Below are 25,722 nucleotides of genomic sequence, written 5' to 3'. Positions count from 1 at the left end.
ATTGCCATTAAAAAAGATATTTTCGAAATATGTTCTTTTGTGTTCTGCAGATGAAAAAAAGTCATACAGGTTTGGAATGACATGAGGGTGAGTAAATGATCTGCTGTTCATCTTCAGCCTGAACTTTACGCTATGCCAGACAGCAAGCGCTATCCCAGAATTCATCTCAGTCAGTTAGTAGGGCTGTAATGAAGCTCTGCCTCCGTAAATCTGCCTTCAGGAGTCTGTCATTATCCTTCAACCCTTTAATGAACATTTGATTTGTTTTTGTTCGTCTTTCTGCCTGTGGCTTTTGATTTGTGGTCGTGTGTGATTCTGAGGCATCCAAGTGTTTTGTTATCCAATTTGTGGCGCCATAATTATTTCTTTAGTTTGTTATTTGCATGTATGTGTGTTGGTGTGAGTGCATTGTCATTTTTAAAATTTGTTTGTACCACTTCTAGCTTTTGCATGTCTCAAGAGAACATTCTCTTCATTCATTTCTCTCTGACATAACAATTCACAAATGCCATCATCCTCCCATGTCGCCCCCTGTTTTTCCTGCAGCTTCCCACTGTTTTGAACACTTCCTCTAATACTTGCTTCCTGCAAGTCTTGCAGCAGATTCCCAAAGATACTAAAAAAAGGACCAGAGGTCCTATTAAAACATTTCCCTTAAGAACAAGCACTAGTTCATGTGCCTTTGTGAGATGATTTATGTCGCTTCCCTGTGCTCAGTCTCCCAGACCTTTGTTTAGAGTATTTCCGGCTGTATTCCTGCAGTTTCTGAATACCGCCAGCCTCACTGGCACTTTTCCTCTACCCCCCATTGCTTCAGGAACTCCAGTGCAAAGTTTGCCACACATTTAGAATAAATCATTGTTGGATTTACTTTAAAACAGTTCTCACTCAGAAACTGCTAGTAAATTTCACAAATAATAGATTTTTAAGTAGAAAGACTGAAATTGTATTTTCTAGTAAAAATACTCGAACAATCTTTTTGTTTACGAAATCATTTTTACACAGCAGCCCACCAAGGCGTATATATGTGTATGTGTGTGTATGAGAGAGAGACTTATGAGGTGTCACCATGATAGCTTTGGCTACGCATTAACCTCCAGCACTGTTGTAGCAGTTTGTTTTGTTTCATGTATCAGTAAGCGTTTGCACACGTGCATAGTTACACGTTGACCTAACAGCACCATTAACGTCTAACCTGTCACATTATATATGTTCTGCCCTCCACCTCTCATTCGCTCCCTGTTTCTTAATTTGTGTAGTAATAACTTCTGTTTACCTCTCCATTCTTTCCACTGCTCTTCATTTTTGTTCCCTGCAGTCTTGATGTGTCTGATTGCAGTTTTTGTTTTTAAATATCTGTGTTTCAGGTGCACAGTAATCACAGACACATTCAGCAAGTGCGGGTGTTCAACGAAGTGGTGTGTGAGTTTAAGGCCAATCTGTTGAGCCCGTGGGTGGAGCCTGCGCTCAGTCTTCAAGTGCCGCTGTCTGACCTACACGACCCTTCGTCCCGCACCATCTCACTGCCACTTGGAGGACGACCGGCGCAAATTCTCCGCTGTCGTTTTTCTTTCAGTGACCGCTGGCTCCTCATCAGCGAGATCAGCTTCTACTCAAGTATGAACACACACGCCTGACCTCTCACAGCAAAGTACTCTGGCTCATTAGCATTACAGTTCTGCAGCCACTTTCAAGTATATAGTAGCAATTTATTATGTATCAGACTTAACACATAGCTGCTTGATTTGAGTTCAGAACAAAGTGAGAAGAAAGAGAGCTTTGCGGGATTTTTTCCTGTTATGCAGTTTGACGGTTGAGCTGGTTGAGTTTTTATTAGAGAGTTGTGTAAAAACCCTGCTAAATCATCTTAAACCAGCCTAACGTTGTGGTCTAGGTTTCCCAGTCTTGTCAAGCTTGTCAAACTGGGAGTAATAGTGGAACAGAGTAACAGGGGCCTTTGGCGAGGGGGGGCCCATGCACAGGGCCCAGAATTCCCAGCGACGCCCCTGCTCTTTCACTAGTCGGCAAGCTGGTCTTCCAGCCTTACCAGTTGAAGAGTGCCCCAAATCCAGCTGAGACCAACAAAAACAGCTTAGACTGGTTTAAGATGGATTTTCTTGCAGGAAAGGAATGAATAGTATGATCCTTTGCCACAAAGCAAATATTCCCACATCATTCCAAAGAAAATCTTGACTTCTCTGAATGTTTTGCGTTCATCCTTATGGACTTCTTTAATGAAATATAGCTAAATTATCCAAATTAAGTAACAAAGTGTTGTCAACTAAATAACCCTTCAGAGTGTGTGACTTTTGGTTCTGATTGGTTGGTCGATATCAACCAAAATATGAGCAAATCATCATAATGTGACTTGCATGGATACTTACAGCTGACAACAGTTATTTGGAGAAAAAGTGAGACTTTGTGTCGCATTCATTTTGAGACCCGTACCTGATGGATTTGTAGACAGAGAGCCAGAACGATCAATATTCATGCTTTATCCGAGATAAAGCCTGCTTATCTAATTCTTTCTTTCTTTATCTTTTCTCTGTCTTGTCTCCAGTGCCATTTGAGGATGGATCCATTCTTCCTCCTCTGCCGTCCTCCAGCACTCGTCCTCTCAATGCTACTTCTCCTCACACCCCCAGTCCCACAAACGGAACCAGCAGCCCCACCGGTGAGTCGGACGCATGTCAACCCCTCCACATAGTGTGTATGCAATGCACTGCCCTGCCATGTTTGCATTAGTGCTGATTGTTAGTATTGGAATGGAATCGCAAACATTTTAATGATTTTGTTTCCGTAATGATTCTTTTTATGATACTTTTAGTATTTTTGGATGTTGTCCATCCCGATAATTGTTTAAGAATATGTAGCAAAAGTACAATACCTCTTCACATATATGCGTGTATGAAGTCTTTGTAGAATGTATTTTGCTATGTACAAGACAAAAACAAAACTACTTATTTTAATTAGGGCCGGGACTCGATTAAAAAAATTAATCTAATTAATTAGAGGCTTTGTAATTAATTAATCGAAATTAATCGCATTTTAAATCGCATATAAATATTTGACCTGAGAACAGTGAGAAGTAAGTTTTTTTTATATGGATTTTTAAGGGCCAACCAAAGCGGTCTCATCAGCTTCTTTGTCCATGTTCACTGTGGTTTGTTTTTGGCTGTTTCTCAATATGCGTTCTTCAGCGATCTTGCGTCCTTGTGTTCTCGTTCTACGTCATCATTAACCGTCGAAGTTCAGTTCCAATTCTCAAGAACGCAAGTACAGAGGATGCATGAAAGTGCCCGGATATGTTCTTGAAACTGAGGATGCATCGAGTGCAGACTTGAGAGAATCGAGCCGTTAGAAATCCCAGAAAACGCTGTGGGTGGCCGGTGTACGGAAGCCTGTAAGCTTTAAAGTCGCTCTCACAAATACTTAACGGCTCTTCAAGTTGAAAGTAAACATTTATCGTTTTGTTTTGGTTAATTTTAATAAAGTTATAAGACCCGGAGAAAGTCTGCATTTTTATTGGCATATTAAAATGAATCTTAACAGTAAAACATATAACGCTGTAAAATAAAACAATACAATTATATGAAAGTAATATCTATAATAGTATGAAATGTTTTAATAAGTTATGACATTTTGTAATATTTATTGTTCATTGGCCGTTTCTTATGCTGAGACTATGCGGTCAGTTAAGCAAGAACGCAGTAAGTTACATCTCAGTTCTCATAAGTGTGCGTTCTGTGTTCTCGCGTTCTTCCGAGTTCGTTCTTCCAAGGAAGCTTGGCAAGACCGGTCTCCACGAGAACGCAAGTCCGTTCTTTGCGTTCTTGGAATTGAGAAACAGCCTTTAGTCTTTTTTTACAGTCTATGGTCTGAACGCTAGTTGGTGCTCCAGTATAATCGGTCCGCCGAAACTCATCCAGGGAGAAACGTTCCGCGGTGCAAAAATAAGTGCGATTAAAATGCGTTAAAAAAATTTAACGCGTTATTTTTGTGTAATTAATTAATCTAAATTAACGCGTTAAAGTCCCGGCCCTAATTTTAATATATATAATGTAATGTGTAAATATATACGAATAATAATAAAAGCCTATATCTAAAAGTACCCTTAATTATAACAATCCTCTTTATTTAAAAAAAAAATTACTCTGGACCACGGATACTAAATACATAAAATCAATCAATAAAATTTACCTTATCTCATTTTTATTTTTTCATTCCTTGATTTCCAACCCTGTTTATGTGGTTTATTTGGAGAATTACTGAGAAAATGCATCCTTACAAACTGAAAAGGCCTAGCTTCATCCCATCCTCACAGTCTGCCCTACCTCATCATGTCACCCACCCCTGTCTCTCTAATTCTCCCTCTTCTGACTTTTACACCCTCATTTTTCCAGACCATTCCATGACCATTACTTCACTGCTGCCCAGCAGCATACAAACAGGTGAGAGATAGAGAAAGAGAGAAGGACAAGGGGAAGGAAAGAGTACCATCTCCAATACTTGTCCTTGCGTCTTAGATTTTTATGGCATGTTTACCAGTACAGAAGCCTTTTATGATGCTCCCCTCTAAACTTCTTTATAAATGTAAACCCTGCCCTCATAAAATCCCTTGAGAATGTGGTTGGTTGTTGTGTGTCAATTCTGGAGAGAATGTTTTTTGTATTATTCGGATGGTTTTTTTTCTCCCTTGACTTTAACAATGTTCTATTGTTTTGAGTGTTTCATATAGCCAAACTCATAAAGTATCTTTGTGGAATTGCTCCAGCTGTCCTTGCTCTTGCCCCTCTTTGATTTAACTTCAGTTCCCTCAGCTTTAGGACTGTGCCCACTCTCACAGCTCATTTACTCCCGTCAAAGCTTATTACAGTCCCCCAAAACAACAGCTGCCTCCTAAATTTACCAACATAAGAACACACACACACACACAGTGTATAAGAAAGCTGAGAAAGCCAGTCAAATCACACAAAGTGTGTCAATGACCATGAAGGCATTTACTTATTACTGCTGCACCCAGCACTGAGATAAGAAATCTAGCTGTAATGGACAGATAAGCTTTGATTTGACCCTCTAAACACTCTGTAGGTCTTTAAATGCCTCATTTATGGTGTTTGTAATAATTTGTAATGTCAGACTAGCATTACACTAACATACACGCTTAATCAAAAAACTGTTGTGGTTGATTTTAACAGAGTTTCCTGCTGTCACTCTGAGGGCGGGCTTACCTGTGGCCAAAGATGACAGCAGCAACACGGCCATCCTGATTGGCTGCCTTGTTGGAATTATCCTGCTCCTATTGGCTGTCATAGCTGTCATTCTTTGGAGGCAGTACTGGAAGAAACTACTTGGCAAGGTGTTTTTCCTTACTGTGTTTTTATACAGTTTAATAGTACTGGGACTTTTCAGTGTTCGTATCATTGTCTTTGTGACCGAGTCATTAACTCATTTGTTTTATTAATTTGTTTAAGCACTGATTGAAGCATATATTTGTTCTCAGTTCAAAAGCACTGATTCATGTAGGAATAAAATAAGTGATTTGTGTTTATTTGTAAGTCATTGAATCATTCACTGAGGTGATTTATTAAAAAACGCTGATTAATTTATCACCAAATCAAGTAAAATCTATATGAGCGAGTCATTAAATTGTTCAGTCAACATATTAATTTGAAAAGATTAAGGTTCATCCTGATTCATTCAGAAATGCCACTACTGTGTTTAGGGGATGACCGATATGTGTTTTTCAGGGACGATGCTGATAATTACAGATCAAGTTGACAGATAACCGATAATTTGAACCAATATATATGTCTGGTGTAAAAATGAAAATGTGTATCAAAATGACCGATACCAATAACCACGAAAATGCTTAATATCGGCCAGGCCTGTTTTTAGACTGTTGTATGAAAACAAAATATTGTTGTAGTTTATCTGTTTGATTCATTTTCTCATAATAGAAAACTGCACTTTATTTGCATTTATCTGTTATAGCATTTTAGGACTACACTAGCATACAGATGGCTAACAGGCATGGAGGAAATGCCACAAAACTCCAAATTTGATTTCATGGCTCTTTAAATTTGTCTTTCTGTAACCAGGCCCAAGGCAGCCTCTCCAGCGACGAGCTGCGGGTTCATCTTTCGGTTCCATCAGAAAACGTGGTGATCAATAACACTAACACCCACACATACTCCAGCCGCTACCAGCGCATACACACCTTCCCCGACGACCGGGACCGCGAGGGAGAATACCAGGAGCCCAGCACTGTACTGCGGCCCCGAGAGCAACGTGACAGCACAGGTGACACACACAAAACACACACACGCACACTCAGCATTCATATACCTCACTCAGTAAGCGCACAGGAACCCGGGTCACCACGGAGAGTGAACAGCACTGCCAAAACGACATCAGAAAAAGTACTTTAGAACAACCTACAACCCAAACACAAAGAGCCACTGTCCTATCTGACAGAGAGAGGAGGGAGGGAAATTTTATTTCACTCATACCCCACTTGTACTCAAATGTTCCTGTTTTTCCTTCCATAGTTGCTTTCATGATGAATACTTCATTTTTTGAATCATTGTGTGATTGTTTTCATATCTTAATTAACATAAACGAATGTCCCATAATGGACTGACCAATGAAAAGAGGATTAACAGCCTGCATCATTATCAATGATAACACTGCCTGCTGTGTTTGTGCATCTCACATGTAACTGGTTTGCCATGTCACCCCTTAACGGCCCTGTTGTTTGTGTTTTGCTGTTGTGTCTTCTCGTGTTGTGTTGTGTTGTGTTGTGGTTTGGTTGTGGTTGTGCCATTTTGTGTCGTGTGGTGACCGCTCACACTGCCGTGCCTTTCGTGGACTCGTGTGTCCGTGGGATTTGTGTGTGTGTCCTCCTAGCACTGCTGTTAAACAACCCAGCATATCGTCTCCTCCTGTCTGACCTGACACATGGCCCCAACAGGCTGACAAACTGCCACAGCCAGCAAGAAAAGCCCCAAAACCTGTCCCAGGGTAAGAGAGAGGGGGTTAATTTTGCCCTAAGAAAGAGGCAGGGGGTGGTGTCCTCCCCAGGGATCAGTTAAAGTCCCCTGAAGTCCTTAAGGTAACGGTTAGAGTGATATAATGGCCCCAGAACAGCACAGAGGGTATTAAACATTCATAAAAGAGTGTTTCTAGGACTTTTATGTCTCTGGGGTTGATTTTTATTAAAACGAAAAGATTTAAAATGGTATCTTTTGTTATTTGAAGGGCACATTTAAAATTGTCTTGGAAGCTTGTAGTGGTTTACTCTTGTTCCAGACTTAAACTTTCAATATTGCAATATGAAAATCCACCACAAAAATATGAATTAGTATGTTTAAAACTAAGAAGAAAACAAAATGACTAATTTCTAATAAAACTGCAATTGTATTAAATTATCTTTTATGATAAAAATTTAGAAAATATTAAGCCTATTTAGATATTGATGACTTCTATTTTTTTTAAAGGGTTGAATCATTTCCACCACAAAATGATATTAAACACAATCCATAATTTAACTTCTCTAATGCTCATCGAGGCTGCGGTTATTTGATCAGAAATATTATGCAACATATTACAATTTAAAATAACTACATATTAAATGTGATTTATTCCTGTCATGGCAAAACTGAAATCATTCTAATATGCTGATTTGGTTCTCAAGCTGCATTTTTGTTAACAACACTGAAACAGTTGTGCTGCTTTAAAGGGATTGTTTACCTAAACATTCAATTTGAAATTTACTCTCCTTAAGCCCTGTTCACACCAAGAACGATAACTATAAAGATAACGATATTAGCATCCACACCAGCGAATAATATCGTCTGTTTATTCTGAGCACATGCTGGTTTAAATTCACAAGCTCCTTATAGCAGGATGGATTCTGATTGGCTGTCAGTGTTTTTATCGTTCATCAGCTGGAAAGAATCGTTCTGGAAGTGATTCCAACGATATTGTTTCTTTGTGCCTTTATCGTTATAGTTGTGGTGTGGACTCTACTATTCTTTAATATTGAGAATTATTTTTAGAACTATATCTTTATCATTATCTTTATAGTTATTGTGCTTGGTGTGAACGGGCCTTTAGGCGTCCAATATGTAGTTGTTTTTTTTTTTAATTAAGTAGAACAGTAAAGAAGATTTACTAGAAAAAAGTCACCTATCTTGGATGGCCTGAGGGTGTGTAAATTTTCATTTTTGAGTGCACTCTCCCTTTAATATAAATGAGGCAACCATCTTGTTTGATGAACAGGATATTCTAAAGACCAGCATGTATTTGACAGATTTTTTTAATAATCCCACGTTCGATCAAATGTTTGTGCTTGCTGAACCAAAAGTATTAATTTCTTTCAAAAGAAAATCTTACTGACCCCAAACATTTGCACAGTTATATGTCCACTGTTTGACATTATCAGTGGACAAGTTAATGAGAGCAAAAGTCAAAGTTTGTTTACTAAGTCTGCAGGGCCAAAAAAAAAAAAAAAATGGTAGTTTATCATTTTGTCAGGGATGAGGTATCGTATGAGCCCACAGGAGTATGTAAGTACATGTATGCATGTACATAATGTGTCCTCTCCAGTGTATGTGAGTGTTTGTGCATGTGTATGGTTCATAATTACTCATTAGTATTATATAATAAGGCTGATTTGCTCTCTATTCAAAGTTTTTGTTCTGTACCTTTTTTCCCTCTTAGCATGTGCTATTGATATGGTTGATAAAGGCCTACCAATTCAGGAGGGACCGCCTCCTTACCCCGGCGCTCCACCCCCTGGCCTGTCAGCGGCTCATTATGGAGAAGCATCCGGAGGCGGGGGAAGCGTTCCTCATTATGCAGAAGCTGACATCATCAGTCTGCAAGGCGTTAGTGGTAACAATACATATGCAGTCCCTGCCCTCTCAGCCACGCCCACTGATTGTCCAGCTCTGCCCGAGTTGCCACGGGAACGACTTGTATTCAAAGAAAAGCTGGGAGAAGGACAATTTGGAGAGGTATAATGTAGTATTACATAAATATTACAAACTACAAATAAAAACACCTCTATTTGCTTTAAGGAAAGCTTTATTCCAAAAACCTGCCAAAAGCAGACTTTTTAAAATAATCTTGTTTCCTGTATAGCAAGCTATTTATTGTCTGTTTCCTTCTAGGTTCATCTGTGTGAGATTGAAGACCCTCAGGACCTTGCAAACCTTGAGTTCCCATTTAATGTCAGGAAAGGCCGCCCTCTGCTGGTGGCTGTGAAGATTTTAAGGCCAGATGCCTCTAAAAATGCCAGGTAAGTGAATTATTATTGAAAAAAATATATTATAATTATAGTTTTATAAATGTTATGTTATAAATATTGTGATGTTTTTGAAATGTTACTCCATCTGACCTTAACAATGCAAGTCATGTTTTAACATGACAAAAATGTTACCTAACTTTGGATTTGATTTGATTTGGAATGAATGAATGTAAAGAAGAATTATTTCTTCATTTGTATTAATTTTGTTTTTATTACTTTTTTAAAAATATTTTAATGCAGTTTTGAATGCCTCAGTGAACTGCCATATGAGCAATTAAAAAGTTTAATTGTGTAAATAAATAAAAACCCTGATATATTAGTAGACTTTGGGTGTAGAGGGACATACAAAGGTGTATTATCTTATTGTTGCATATGTTTTGTAAAGAATTTTAAGATTTGGTTGGAAAAGTTTGTCAGTTGTAAAACAATTCCAGTTGTGTATTTGATAAAACTGTAGTAAATTCAAAATATTCATACACGTCATATCCTAAAGGGATAGTTCACCCAAAAATGAAGATTGTCATTTTTTACTCACCCTCATGTCGTTCCAAACCTGTATGAGTTTCTTTCTTATGTTAAACATAAAATAAGATATTTTGAAGAATGCTGGTAATCAAACAGTTGATGGTCCCCATTGACTTCCATATATTTCCTTCCCTACTATGGAAGTCAGTGGGGCCAACAACTGTTTGGTTCTTTAAAATTCTTCAAAATATCTTCTTTTGTGTTCGACATAAGAAAAACAAAAACTTATACAGGTTTGGAACAACATCATGGTGAGCAAATGATGAGAAAATGTTCATTTTTGGGTGAGCTTTCCCTTTAATGTTCTGTCCTTTCCCCTTCTCTTGTTACTCTCTCATTCTTTTCATGCTCTTCTTTCAACAGGAATGATTTTCTGAAGGAGGTGAAGATTTTATCTCGCCTGAAGGATCCGAACATAATCCGCCTGCTGGGTGTGTGTGTAAGCAGCGACCCATTGTGTATGGTCACAGAGTACATGGAGAGCGGCGACCTCAATCAGTACCTCTCCCATAGAGTGTTGCTGGACAAGACCGGACCTTCACATAATACGCCAACCATCAGGTACACAAACACATAATGTTATGTAATAGAAATGCATAGTGTGGGAGGTTAAATGTCTTTCTCTGTCTCAGCTACCCAGCTTTGATCTCCATGGCGAGTCAGATCGCATCAGGAATGAAGTTCTTGTCGTCTCTGAACTTTGTGCACCGAGACCTGGCCACGCGGAACTGCTTGGTGGGTGGAGAGAGGGGTGAGGGGGAGGACCGCAGCGGAGAGCGCCAGATAAAGATAGCTGATTTTGGCATGAGCAGGAACCTCTATGCTGGCGATTACTACAGGATACAGGGACGAGCTGTGCTGCCTATTCGCTGGATGGCATGGGAGTGCATCCTCATGGTGAGAACTATATATCTTTGCTATAATAAATGAAAATATACAGGAATATTAGTGCCAAACTTCTTTTTATCGATTAGCTTGACTCATCTGTGTTTCTAATAAATATATATATATACATACACACACACACACACACACACAGTCATGGCCAAAAATATCAGCACCCTTGGGTAAATATGATCAAAGAAGGCTGTGAAAATTAATCTGCATTGTTAATCCTTTTGATATTTTATTAAAACAATTCACAAAAATCTAACCTTTCATGGGATAATAAGAATTTAAAATGGGGGGGGGGGGGATATCATTATGAAATAAATGTATATTTTTTTAGAAATAAGAAAATAAATGTTTATTTAATATTTTTATCAGACATTTTTATCTTATAAGTAAATATTATAAATTATTTATTAATGAATAAGTATATATATAGTTTCATTTTTATGCTTTACTATAATGTATATAATGACTTTATTTTTGCTTATTACAACCTATCTTTTAAATATATATTATATTATAACTTTTTTGTATATTTTTTTATTTATTAATTCCAAAAATCTGTGACAACTAGTGAACATATCTTAATTATGGTTAAAACGGGGAAGTGTTTTTTTATTTATTCATTAATGTTTATTTATAGACTCAATATTTATTACCTTTTAGTAAATAAATATATATATATATATATATATTAGAAAAATTTTTTTAAATGTCTTAAATAAAAATATAATATATAATGGGTCCAAAAAGTTTACACTACTAAAAATTCTTTATTTTTTCCTACATTACTATAATTGAATTTAATTACATAATTTATATTCATTAAGTAAGAGTTACATGTATTATAAAAAAATCTTTGAAACATTTTTATTTAAACAAAGGAGCTCACATGCATAATGTCACAAATCGTAAATATAATTTTAGCATTTTTCTATATTATATCCAGTGGGGTCCAAAAAGAAAGTCATATAAACAACATGCCATATGCATATACAGATTTATTAGCTCACAATGTACATAATTCTGGTGTTCTGCATGCCCATCTGTTTTTTTTATAGGGGAAGTTCACAACAGCGAGTGACGTGTGGGCATTCGGCGTGACGCTATGGGAGATGTTGAGTGTGTGTCAGGAGCAGCCGTACAGTCACATGACTGATGAACAGGTCATTGACAACGCAGGGGAGTTTTTCAGAGACCAGGGCAGACAGGTATGTGTGTTTACTGACACTTATTAACCCTCATAAGAAAAACATTGACACAGTCTCACTCACCCACTCTCTCTCTTGATCAGGTGTACCTGTCTCGCCCGGCTGTGTGCCCACAGGGTTTGTATGAGCTGATGCTTAGCTGCTGGAACAGAGACTGTAAACTACGGCCTTCCTTTGCGTACATTCACTCCTTCCTCACCGAAGACGCCATGAACATGGTTTAGAAAGTGACCGAGAGATGAAAAGCGGAAGAATGTAAAAAAGTGTGTGTGGACCACAGACTGGTGGTGTGCTTTTAAGCAGACACGGCTAAGCACTCTTATGTAAATTAGTGTATTTTTTGATGGGTGGGTTGGGGGCGAATAAAAGCCGCAGGTTCGGTGCCCCTAAATGACCCAATTCTCACCCCTTATCCTGAACTCTTCAAGCAACATTTTATTCCCAAATCTTTTTTTTAGACTCGTTGTTCCTCCGCTATCAATTCTTATCACATCACTATTCCACAGTATTTCGTTGCACAGAGACACAAATCTCCCAGAATGCACCACAGAAATGGCTCTTTTTTTTCCTGAAACATTATTCTGCCTCATATTTTCTCTGTGAACCTAAGAATGAAACCTCTCTGTAAATGTGTTCTGCTGTAAAACTGAAGTCTTCTGTGTTCTGTGAGGTCCAGTAATGATGACTGAGCGCTGATGATGGTCTAACGGGAATAATGTGAGATTGATTTTGGGATAAAATGTTGCTTGGCATCTGAACCTTAAATCCTGGTCCTCTAACCTGTATCAAAACTGTCTCTTCATTCCCTAAACACTGAATAGATCTCGAAAAATAATCATATATACTGGTGGAGGGTTTCATAGCTAGATGACAGGCAGCACAAAAGCACACGGCTCTACAAACTGTCCATTTAGGGAAACATTTGGCAGATATGCGTATTAAAACATACAATAGCAGAAATACAGAAATAGTTTTTTCTACTTTCATATTAAGTGAAAATAGTGAATAACATTTTTATCAGTTAATTCAGTCTAACTTTGCTAGCATTCGTAGTCATGTAGACAATCTGAGGATGTATAAGCCAGTTTTTCACGTCTTTTCTGTGGTGGAGGGTAATTCATAATTAAGAAATGCTCACAGATCGTTAAACATTCAACACTGAGTGGGACGTTTTCATCTCATTGATATGAAATAATTTTTTTTACCTCTTGGAGAACAGTTTAAAGTGTCGATAAATGTCAATAACACATTTAAAAGATCTTTTGGTGTGTATTCAAAATTATGTACATAAATGGCTGAATTATTTACATTATGTAAATAATTATGTACATCAATGGCTGATATGTGAAACACGGGCTCATAACATGATACTGTCAAATTCAGCCAAAATAGGAAATGGATTTTTGTGACTCCACCCCTGTATATCTGCACATAAATGGTCCCTTAAGGTCTGTTCACACCATGAACAAAAACTACAATTGTAAAGTTTTAATAATTATTATAATTCTGTAAGAACAAGGAAACCCACTCCACCGCTATAATGATATCAACAGAGAAACAATATGGTGGGAATCGCTTTCAGAATTATTTTTTTTTCCAACTGATGACATTGACAGACAATCAGAATCTGACTTTAAGGAGCTTAAGCATTTAAAGTTGCAGAAGACAAAACTGCAGCCTTTGCTTGTAATAAACAGAGCATTCTCATGTGTTGGTATGGCTTTCATTCTTGGTTTGAGTGGGCCTTTCCTCAGTTATCTCAACATTTATAGTCACTCCTTCCTTCATTTACTATAAAGGCCTGTTCACACCAAGAACAATGACCATAACGATAATTATATAGAATTCACACCAATAGACGATATTGTTTTGTTCATTATAAGCACTTGCTGCAGTTATATTGTTGTCCACTTTAAATAATCAAGCACTGTACAGCTGGGTGGATTCTGATTGGCTATCAATGTGTTATCCATCAGCTAGAAAAACAAAAAAAATATACAGAAAGTATTCTGATGATATTGTTCTTTAAGGCCCATTCTCACTAAGGACGGTAACTATAAAGCTTTAATGATTCGAATTCGAACAATAAGAAGCCCACACTACAGCCACAATGATAATGACACAAACAATATCATTGGAATCACTTTCAGAATATTTTTTTTCCTAGCTGATTGACAGCCAATCAGAATCCACCTCACTTTAAAGAGCCTGAGCATTTAAAGTGGCAGAATAATTGCATCACATGCTTATGATAAATATAAAGTTATTAGACACCAATATAGTTATTGTTCTTGGCGTGAACAGGCATTAAGTGTGAATGTGATTTATTTGATGATATACGGAAAATGATTGCATATGGTTTTTGAAATGACCTGCCTGTATGTGCACTGACTTGAATAAGCTGAATGCACATCCTGAACTTCTGGGCATCAGTATATTCCGTGTGGAATTTAAAAAGGCTTTTGGATTGGATGTATGGAATTGGCTACCAATTCACCATTTGTGAAGTCTGAATATGAGCCTGGAAGAATTTAGTGAGAGAAAGAGAGGAAAAAACAAGCAGAATGGTCACAGACATGTACATTTATACCAATAAGTGTGACAAAGTTATTGCCTATGTAACGAGAAACGAACTGGATGAACAGTAGCAAAGCATGTGTCCTGAATTTACTATGTAAACCTGTAGGACACTTGCAGGAAACTCTCTTAAAGCTACAGTACATAATTGCATACTGCAGACTGTAGATTTAACTTGAACCTGGTGACACCACCTCTTCCTCATTTAAGAGCAAGACTGTGTGTGTAGGTGGGGGTGGAGAGCAACATGTATACTGTAATATACACAGAAGAATGTGATTCCCAAATGGTTATATTACCATGCTGATTATGCTTATTGAATGACCTTTAACCTTTTTTTTGGTACACTGAGGCCCTGAACCTTTATTGTATTTTTATAAATATAGTTTTGGGCATGTTCTGTCCTCAGCTATTCATGTTTCATAAATAATGAAAAATGTAAATACTTCATGGGACATAATTTTCTTCATTAATATTGCTATCTGTTATTAATCGGGTCCGTCTGTCTCTGTTTTAGACTCCCTGCCTGTGTTAGTCAGTGTCGTTGCCTGTGTTGTCTATTTTTGTAGGTGTTTTAATAAAGTAAGCTTTTCAAATAAAGTGAAATCCGGTGCTTGTTAACACAATTTGTTAATTTGAAGTAGTATGTCATGTCACGTTCATACTCAAACAGCATTAAAAACACTGTTACCACAAAGCCATAAACTGAAAAGTTATAAAGTACAGCACACACTATTAGTTTGTTTATAATAAACAGTACATGTTTAATATGTATGCATCTCAGCCTGGTTATATAGATATTAGAGTTGGAGCTAAACTTTGCAGGACAGTCGATCGCCAGGAGCAGGATTGGGCACCCCTGCTTTACATCAATAAAAACAAACTAATGGAATATTCTGAATGAAATTACTCATTAATGCCAGGAAGTATCACATAACAGATCACAGTTCCTGTTGCTGAAACACAATCAGGGCAGGTTGATTCAGTGAGGAAGTAAAAAATAGCTTTGAGGCACTTTGAAGGCATTAACTGGAGATGCACAGGTGATGCTGAGTCGATTTTAGTGTGAAGTACACAGCAGCATGGTAAAACAAAAAGAAGTTTGTATGAGAAATGAAACCACCAACAGCCTTCACTGGAGTTTCTGTGGCCACAGACACATGTTTGCAGGCTTTGTTAAATACCAAACCAGTTTCCTCTTCTTCTTTTTTCCTGTTTGTTCATCAACTTCAGAAATCAAAGCGTTTCTTTTCTTCACCCAATTTCCACCTCCTCTTACTTTTTAACTTGCTGTATAAATCACTCCACTGAGCACAAAGACAGTAACAAAAAATGTATTATAATCTAAATCATTTTCAATGTGTGTCTGCAAACTCTAGTGCAACAGTTTACAGGAAAAAGTTTGCACGGACCATTAAATGATAAAACCTTAAAACGGCAAGAATAAAGCGTCACATTTCGGTGTCTGCAGACATAAGGCATCGTGCACGTGGACTATGGCTTCAGTAATGCACTTCATGTGAACTTACATGCATTTGACTTAAATGCACTTTGGTTTTGAAAGAAACTGTACCAGAATCAACAGGCGTGTGGCTCTGACAGACAGAAATACAGGAACTATTCAAAACTGAAAGAAAGCCCTGCTTCCCTGAATATTCACCTTTAACAGAGGCTCTAGAGCAGATAATGTAGTTCACCTAACTTACAAAATTATCATATCATGTGATAAAATAATTCACAAAACAGAATATAAAAACTGAATATTACAAATGGATTACAAAAACAAAAAGGTCCTCAATGTTCCAGGTTCAGTACAAACACAGGCATGCACATAGACAGGAAGAGCCACAGATCAGAGCAGGTCAGACCTGATTCCTTCTCCATGAACTCCATTAGCCCATGCGGGTTGAAATAGCCTGGCCAAAAAAAGAGAAGTCAACATTTAGTGTGACTGGAGTAGTAGTGTTTTAAAGCCATTTTTACTCTATTTCTATAGTAATCAAATGTAATCTTAAGGAGCATTCACACAGACAGCAATTCTTAATCAAGAAAGTCAATTTATGAAGATTTTGCAAAAAAGGATTTAAATGTGCTTTTATTTGGCCATTAAGTTTAAAATACTTTTAATAGCATTGTTAGAGTTATTTTTATTTCAAATAAATGTTTCAGTAAAAAAAAAGAAAAAAAAACGCTGGAAAATATTGCAGTTTGTTCTAATGTATTTATACAGGTTGATATAAATATTAATAATTAATAAAATATAATTGCCATATTAACAATAATTACATATTAATATTTAATTATATATGAATATTTAACATTATGTATATATATATATATATATATATATATATAGAAGAACTGGAAGTTGCTGGCGACTTTATTTTAGTACGGTGACGTATTTCCAACTGAGGTGGAATATTGAATAGAGGGCGGGGTTTTATTTGTGCCCTCTTCCTCTCATCTCCACTCGTAGCAAACTAACGGTTGGAGGGGCGTGGTTAAGCATATTCTGCCCAGCCATCAAACTGACGTCATCAGAGAAGGACTGCCATTTCGGAGCGGAAGCAAATGAGCAGATTTTGATTAAAGATTACCAAAACAAGCAATTAACATGCACGGATTAATTGTTCACTTTAAGACTAAGAATGTGCCCTAACAAAATAAAATACTGTACATTTTTATTTCATGCGGACTTTAAGTATCATTCATTCTTGTATATTTTTAGTGAAGAAATAGTGTGAAAAACATGCCTTGATTATTTTAAACTAGACTTTTACTGCATTTTACTTCAAGTTAAATAGTATATTGGTAACACTTTAATATATGGACCAATTCTCACTATTAACTAGTTGCTTTTTTGCATGCCTATTATTAACATATTGGCTGTTTATTAGTACGTATAAAGCACATATTCTGCATGACCATTTTCTACATCCATAATCCTACCCAATACCTATACCTATAACATCTACCTTACTAACTTTTAATAAACAGCAAATTAGGAGATTATTGAGGCAAAAATCCTAGTTAATGAATTGTTAATCGCAGGAATTGGACCTTAAAATGAAGTGTGACCAATAATTTCCCTAGTTCCATTTTGATGACAGTTGGTAATAGACAGTGACATGTGAAAGAGACAAATGATGATGCAACAAAAGCAAATTATGTGAGAATGCAGACGTAGCTCATGTAATCTACTGCCTGATACCAGCACTAAAGGGATTTAATCGCTGATGTGAGCATGGTCACCTGTGAGATGTTGACTCCAGTCAGTTTCTCCACTGTGCTCGGCAGGCGACTCATGATATCCAAAACTTCTCCTGTCAGCTTCGCTGCGCCCACTTCGGACCCACCGCTGGACACCATGGTGACCTTCTGGACTGCACAGAGTGGCTTGCTAATCTCTTCTGCCATCTAGAGGAGTGGAGGTCATTATTGAGTGGTCTTATCATTCAACTTATTTACTGACGTTCAAAAGGTCAGATGCACTAACCAGTGGAAGTTTCTCCAGCAGCATGTCCACCATGGCTCCCTCTTTGTACTGCTTAAAAGCTTCTGCTTTTTTGGCCATCTGCTCGGCTTCAGCTCGACCCTTTGCCTCCACTGCAAAGGCCTCTGCTTCTCCCTTCATCTGAAAGAGAGGCAGGAAAAGACGAATGTTGAGTGGGATCTTATGTGAATAGTAATGGTAATTTTCACCAGCAAAAAACAAGTGTGTGAGGAGATTCATGAACTCACTCTGATGGCCTCTGCCTCAGCTTCTGCCTCCATGATCAGCTGAAGCCTGTTACATGAGAGAACATTAAATGGCTTTTCGAGACTATCATACCAAGCTATGAGTTCTATCATCCAGATTTGCTTCCACTAAAGCACAAATGTGTATTAAATCAGACAAAACGGCAAAACATTTGGACCCTCAGTTCCTCAGTTCTCACTTTTCTGCCTCAGCGATCTTCTCAATGCGGTATCTCTCGGCCTCGGCTGGTTTCCAGACTTGGGCCTCCAGTTCCTTTTCCCTGCGGGTGATCTCCTGCTCCTGTAGAGTGATCTGCTGCGTACGCTCCACAACCTGAACCTGCATCTTCTCCTCCTCGATGCGCTGCTTCGTCTTGGCCACCTAATGCAGATGACGGACAGTAAATATGTCAGTAAATGTGACTTAATTGTCGTTTATGTTGTACTTGCCTAGTTCTACATGATTTCTTGAAGTTCCTAGAAATATTAACTGGCGAGACAGTTTGCAGTAAACTGGCAACCCTCATATTACCAGCTGAAAACCAAGCTGAATATAATTTGCTACCTGAAGCTGATAGGCCATTTCAGACTCTGCCTTCTTGGTGTTGACTTCAATGTCATAGACGGCTTTCTTCAGCTCAAAGTCTCTCTGCGCTTTCGCCATCTCAATCTCATTCTTATACTGAGCAGAGATCTTCTCCTGCATGGCATGAGCCTCCTACATACACAAACAAGCACATTTACAGTTTTATCATAGTTTTATCCATCACATCAATGTTTAAACAACCATCAGTGATTACAGAAATGACAAATTTTCACCCTGATAACGGCATCCCTCTTGAACTGGGCTTCACCGATACGGGCGTCTCTTTGCACCTGAGCAGTACGAGCTTTACCCAGCGAGCTTAGATAGTTCTGTAAAGAAGTCCGGGTGAGTTTCGGGTGAGTGATAAACATATATACATTATATTTTCTTCCCGTAAGAGTGGGCCCAGCCATTTATAAATTCTATGGGTCTAGCTTCTGGTTTCATCCACATCCAGCTATTTTTAGCTGTACAAAACAGATCATTTTGCTGCTTGATATTGAAAATCGGTGTGTCTTACCATTTTATTTAATGTATTATCTTAATTATGAACACACTGGTTTGTAGTGCAAACAGTTTTACTGTTTACTGCAATACTGTTATTCTTCTTGTTATTTCCCTATAGCAGCTAATGAACAGGGTGTCTGGAATGAACGCGTTGAAGAAAAAGATGGATATGCTACCTTTTAAAATGTTTGAGGTCATGAAATTTTTTTTGGAAGAAATGTATACTTTTATTTAGCAAGGACTCTAATTTCTGTATTAAATACATAAAAAGTGACATAAAATATACTTATAATGTTACAAAAGATCTATTTCAGATAAATGCTGTGATCTCAAACTGTCTATGCATTACTGGCCTGGAGCTTCAGTGCTTCACAAAAATAAATTACATTTAAAAAAAAATGTTCTTTTAAATTGTAATAATGCTTCACAATACTACTGTTTTATTATTGTCAAATGAATGCATTCTTGGTGACCATAAAAGCCTTTAAAAACTAAATTTACAATAACTACAAGCATTTGAATAGTGGTGTATTTTAGGGTGTGTGGTGCATGATTATAGCCACCTGATCATCATGCACATCTTTGAGCGTGTAGCTGACAACACCGATCCCCATGTTGAGCAGGTCAGAGGAAGCCACCTTAAAAACCTGCTCGGAGAACTTCTTACGGTCCTGATAGATCTCCTACAGAGAGAAAGAAAGAGAGATTGTACAATAAATAACAAATAATCAGCTGAATGAAAGCAGCAGAATGGTTAGTTGCACATCACATGTTTCAGTAAGCAAAGTTTGCTTGTTTATTTCAGCACTAAAACCTTTCAGTCCTCATTGATATCTTGTTATAAAAGCTTGTTTCTTCCATCTCTTTGTGTGTGATACAGAATACAAACAGCTCTTTTAGCATGTGGCAGTACCTCCACAGTCAGGTGGGCGATAATGGCTCTCTGATGTCCCTCCAGGGTCTCTAGGGCAATGTTAGAAATCTCAACCTCAGACTTCCCCATGAACATCTGACAGGCTGCGGCCAGCATTTCTTTATTCTGACCCTGGATCTTCACCTGCAGAACACATGAACAGCAGCGCTTACAGACTGTACAACAGATGCATGCAACAAATGATTGTAAAATGTGTTTGTCTCTAACCTGGGCAATGCCCGTAACTGAGATTGGTACTCCATGTCTGGTGTAGACCTTATCACTCTTCACATTCAGAGTCAGAGTATTGAGAGAGATCCTGGGAGCAAAGAAAAATAATAAAAAAAGTTTTTTATTTTTTTTTATTTACAAACAAACCATTCTTAAATCAAGGCAGACATACACGCCATCCATATGAAATTGCAAAAAATTTGATTACCCAAACAGGAATTCACGAATATGGAATCCTGTTTCCACAATAGATTTAAAAAAATAAATAATAAAAAAAAATAAAGATCTTGACTTTTTAGTTTTTAGTTCAATTAGTGTTTTTTTCCTGGAAATTCCTACTTTTTGCTGTGAATTCTCAGTTTACATATCACCATTATTTTTTTCCCTGCCACAAAATAAAAAATGAAAAAGATATTTGCAACTTTTTCTCATAGTTTTGAGTTTATATCTCATAATTCTAACTTTTCTTCTCAGAATTGAGTGAACATCTGTTTTGTGACTTTTTTTTCTCAGAATTACTAAAAAAGTCTGAATTAAGAAATATAAACTTAGCACTGCAAGAAATAAATATCACAATTACCCTTTAAACAAGCTTCCATAACCAAACATATGTATTGGCCCCCATTATGTGGGCAAATAGATAGCCCCGCCCCCCAAAATTAAGCAACACCCACATATAATTCTGCACATTGATGGCTGAGCTTGACCTCACAGATGTGACTGCTGATGTACAGTAATCAAATCATCGACTTTGTGGAGCTAAAGCAAATTCATTCACAGTGATCTACAAAATGAGAAGAAAGAAGAAAAGACTGAGGGATTCATTAATATACGTGGAGAGGAATGTAAACACAAGTGTAATCTCTATTGCACACAGGACCGCCTTTTGTTCTTATTAGGGATGCACCGAATCCAGGATTCGGACTCGGATTCGGCCGAATCCTGGGCTTTTTGACGGGGTTCGGTTTCGGCCGAACCTTAGATTTATTTTCCACCGAAACCGAACCCTAGACTTGCGCTACGACGTCACACGGCCGTTGATTACGTGAAGGTGTTTACATAGGACCCGTTCGAATGTAGTAGGCTGTAAGAATCTGAAAATGGAACTCGTAAGCAAAAAAAGTTTTGTTTGGCAGTATACTTTCAACCAAAAGAAGGCGATTCAAGTCGAGCTTTATGTTCAATTTGCAATGCCAATTTGTCTCGTGGTGGCAAGTAGAGCCCTGCGCGGGACTGTTTTCTTCATCCCGCGCCCGCCGAATTTCTGACCATTACCGCCCGCTCCCGCAACGTGTGTGTTACACTCCCGCCCGCTCCCGCAATATGTATGTCCACTCCCGCCCGCACCCGCAAAACTCTGAGAATTTATTCCCGCACGATAATAGAGATGCATTGATTTTGTGTCTTCTCCCGTCCCGCAGGAAAAAAAAAACGTATTGTATTGCTATTATTAAAGAGATTCATGTTTGTTCCTTTCCCTGACCTGCATGTATTCTGACGCACTGGTAGGGAAGATGAATATAGCCTGGGCTATCGGGGACATCTAAAACGCTTAGGCTACCGCGCGTTTCATTAGACTTCAAGTACTTTGATTTTGTTGACAATGACATCATGTCGCTAGGTTAGCCGCCCATTCCCGCCCGCAGCAAAGTTCAAACCGCCCGCTCCCGCGAGACTTGCCAATCCCAATGCAGCCCTCTTGGCAAGGACCCTAAGCAGTACACAACATCGCCGATGTTAAAACTAAGGATGCGAGTAGGATTCGGCCGAATCGTAAACAGTGGATTCGGTATTCGGCCGAACGCCAAAAATCTGGATTCGGTGCATCCCTAGTTCTTATTCACTCATGAGGCCCGAGACTCCCAGTCTTTTCTGGAATTACATTAGTGACTCGCACTGCAGCGTCTGGTTAAACAGAATGGTTTCTATCATGCACGTGTGTTCTTGCACTAACATGTTCTAATAATCCGTCTTCTATTGTAATTTTATACATACCGCTGGATTTGCTGAATGCAGGGCAAAACAAACACTCTTCCCCCAGCAATCAATAGAGGAGGAGAGCGGCCACATCCTGAAAGAGACAACATAAAGAGATTTTGTTTGCTGGTTAAAGTGTCAAGACTTGATTGAAAACATACTAAGTGGCAGTTCACTAGCTAGGGGTGGGAGGTATATCCAAAATGAAAAATCTTACACTATAGTATCAGTAATTTAATAACACCATAACGGTGCATATATAACAATAATACAAACGCTTTTATATTAAAATTCTGACAGATACAGATAAATTGATTATTTTTATTCTATGGCTGGTAAATGATAAATGGTCAATAATATAGTTCAATACTATTTTGTCTAAATAAATTATTAGAAATTTAAATAATTATAATTAAATAGTGTTATTAAAAATTAAGAGAGCATCATCTGAAGGTAAAAATAGGGGGAAAGAAAGATTAAATAACCATTTTCTACCAATAGAAATATATAGATGCCCAATATACTTAATAAATATTTATTACTGGTCATGAATTCTATATTCTTTTAAAAAAGGTTTTTTAAAAGAAATTAATACATTTAGTCAGCAATAATACAAAAAGAATGATGTCAAATATATGCTGTTCTTTTGCAATTCCTATTCATCAAATAATGATCATAATAATAAAACTATCACAGTTTTTACAAAAATAGTAAGCAGCACATCAGCATTTTAGGATCTTATGACTGAAGACTGACGTGATGACTGCTGAAAATTCAGCTTTGCCATCACAGGATTAATTAAGTTTTTACAACATATAAAAGGAGAAAAAAGTAATTTATATTGTAAAAATATTTAGCGATATGAATTACTGTATTTTTTAACAAAACAATGCAATAAGAGACTTTTTCCTTTTACTACTTTAACAACATTTAAAAATGTAAACAAAAATGCCAATTCCTATGAATAAAACTGGCAACCGCTTTACAAATGATTAACTTTTACTATCAGAACACACTTCTAGTTTAACAGCAGAGAATGTCATTTTCTGTATGTCATCATAACATTACATTGCTGGAAATCCACACAAATCCACCCACACACATTTCAGAAATTACGGCACAAAATGTTTCTCCATTCAAAAAGCAAGGTCAATCCCGTGCAGGATTTCCAACATTAGTAAAGACACTCATTAGCACACTTGCTGCCATTGCATGTCTCCAGCAGCATGTTGAACAAGGATGACAGAGACATAATGGAGCTGGTGACTTATTTTCTGCCCCTCTATACAGTGTGGTTTGACTGCATTAACCTTGTTGTAGTAAATGTGAGCCTGCTGGGGTTTTTCCCCTGAGTATTAAAGTCATTTTAATGTGTAACCACTGACATTTATCTACACAAAAAAATCACAAGCATTACAGTGAACTTTGTGTCTGTTTTGACCTGTGAATGAAAATCACATGAACAGCTGAAACCAGTTCTGCAATGCATTGGACATTGTTTAAGAAAAGAATGTAGTTTGCACAATATCACGGATCTGTATGATCATTACAGAACTTCAAGGTTTCTTGTAAAAGTCTCATGGGTGTCAATCATTAGTTGTAAGCTATCTGGTTCAATCAACAACTGCTTAAATTTGAAGTTCTTTCTTATCATATGTAACCTCGAAGGACGATTTTTAATTATGTTTATTTATATACATAACTCTGTAATAAAGCCGAACAGATGCAGCATACCTGAGACCACCATCGCCTCATTGGGACCACAGGTGTAAAACATCCTGAATTAGATCTGAAGAAAGAAAGCAGCAGTATTTAAAAAAAGCATCAGTCACTAGATCAACACGTGCTGGGAATATTTTCGATATGACAGATATTTATAAACACAAACAGAACTAGTTAATCTCAAGAGTTCAGTGAAACATGATGACTTTTAACGTCTCTCATTTGAGTGTGTTCTTTAAATCAGCTACAGCTTTTTTCGCTTTCAAATCACGGACCTGTTGACCAATCAAAAACTAATAAAAAGGCAGAAGAGATATGCATAATGCTATGCAATAAGTTAGTTTATATCACAAATGTAAGACGTAAAAAATGCAGAATATTACACAATATGCATTAAGATAAAAAAAAGTTACAAATCTTCATATAAAACTATTCCCATATAATCGACACAATTATAAAGTTCTGGATCTAAATATTAAAAACCAAATATTTAAAGGGTAAGTTACTGTAAAAGCTAAACGATTAAAACCAACATGAATCTCATGCCATAATGAACAATAACCCTCGACAATAAATAAACGTATCTCTCGCAATAAAACAGGTCTGAAACACAAGCAATAACAAACCGTGCGAATATAATGTATGTATAACTCCTAACGTATGTTTTTTTTTTTTTTTTTTTTTTTTTTAACTCCTAACGTACGTGTTTAAAGGCACTCGTGTATTTAGCAACGGAACAGGAAATGCTTGGCTGCTACTTAGCAGCGGCTATGCTGTTTTTAAAGCGACTAAAGTTTACTTTAGTGTTGAAAATCACAAGTTCAGAAACTTCGTGATACTTAGATAAGCCCATATGTTCTTACCGATTGCCGATGTTTCGTTAAAAACGAAGTAAATGTGGCTCAGATTGACTTGTGTCAACGGCAACAGCTCGTCGTAATCACGCAAACTTGGCCACGCCCATTCCCAACACTCTCAAAACACTTGACCACGCCCAAAACACTTGGTCACGCCCATTCACAAGACTCAGGCGGTTAGGTGTCTCAAAACTAGTGAGCTCCCTGCCCTCACTACACGTTTGGCCGTTCGCGATGCACAAAATGCAGCCTAGGTAGATAGTTCACTAGGTTTTACGAAGGTCATACAGAGTAGTAGGTAGATTGCTGTCTGCTTTGAACTGAGGAATAAGACACCTTTATTCGTTTGCTCTTAGATATCTAAATACGCCCAATTCATCCTTTTAAAAAGCTTTAATAAGTGTGACAGAAAGTCATAATTATCGTAATTATGATATTCTAAATAATAATTATGTAAATATTATAATATAAAAGGTCATATTGATCTAAAAAGTCGATTTTTATATATATAACTATGATTTAATAATTTGGACTTTTCATTTCATAGCTATTTTTTAACAGTATTTTAAATGTTTGAGTTATGATTCTGACAATTTAGGTCATCATTTTTGACTTAGTATCTCATCATTTCGACTTGTATGACTGATCATTATGATTGATCAAAGGATGATTTT

At 37.3% G+C, this 25,722-nt stretch overlaps 2 protein-coding genes across 3 annotated transcripts in view; one reads left to right on the top strand and one right to left on the bottom strand.

Annotated features, from left to right (window-relative positions):
- ddr1 (discoidin domain receptor tyrosine kinase 1) overlaps positions 1-15,120 on the top strand; it is a 39,581-nt gene extending 24,461 nt beyond the window's left edge. The window contains exons 8-18 of the mRNA XM_079445514.1: positions 1,368-1,617; positions 2,561-2,674; positions 5,199-5,359; positions 6,102-6,303; positions 6,910-7,023; positions 8,725-9,020; positions 9,177-9,304; positions 10,202-10,399; positions 10,471-10,735; positions 11,791-11,940; positions 12,024-15,120. Coding sequence (XP_079301640.1) covers positions 1,368-1,617; positions 2,561-2,674; positions 5,199-5,359; positions 6,102-6,303; positions 6,910-7,023; positions 8,725-9,020; positions 9,177-9,304; positions 10,202-10,399; positions 10,471-10,735; positions 11,791-11,940; positions 12,024-12,164 — 2,019 coding nt within the window. The 3' untranslated portion in view covers positions 12,165-15,120. The remainder of the gene's footprint in view (positions 1-1,367; positions 1,618-2,560; positions 2,675-5,198; positions 5,360-6,101; positions 6,304-6,909; positions 7,024-8,724; positions 9,021-9,176; positions 9,305-10,201; positions 10,400-10,470; positions 10,736-11,790; positions 11,941-12,023) is intronic.
- Positions 15,121-15,129: 9 nt separating this feature from the next.
- On the bottom strand, positions 15,130-25,183 carry LOC306887626 (flotillin-1-like). 2 transcript variants are annotated; one of them, XM_079445516.1, is made up of 14 exons: positions 25,055-25,158; positions 24,204-24,258; positions 22,488-22,563; positions 21,167-21,276; positions 20,490-20,580; positions 20,262-20,405; positions 19,912-20,031; positions 19,075-19,170; positions 18,821-18,973; positions 18,456-18,637; positions 18,259-18,304; positions 18,014-18,151; positions 17,770-17,934; positions 15,130-16,433 (listed from the first exon to the last, which is right to left on the bottom strand). In XM_079445516.1, coding segments are annotated over exons 4-14 (1,161 nt in total). In that variant the 5' UTR covers positions 21,169-21,276; positions 22,488-22,563; positions 24,204-24,258; positions 25,055-25,158; the 3' UTR covers positions 15,130-16,409. The 2 variants fall into 2 exon arrangements, with proteins under 2 accessions (XP_079301642.1, XP_079301641.1); XM_079445515.1 differs by lacking the exon at positions 21,167-21,276 and having other exon boundaries at positions 25,055-25,183.
- Between the last annotated feature and the right edge of the window lie 539 nt (positions 25,184-25,722).

Source organism: Barbus barbus (genome assembly GCF_936440315.1).
Source record: "Barbus barbus genome assembly, chromosome: 21".
Lineage (NCBI taxonomy): Eukaryota > Metazoa > Chordata > Actinopteri > Cypriniformes > Cyprinidae > Barbus > Barbus barbus.
The sequence above is the reverse complement of the archived record's forward strand: the minus strand, read 5'-3'. Positions and strand labels throughout refer to the sequence as shown.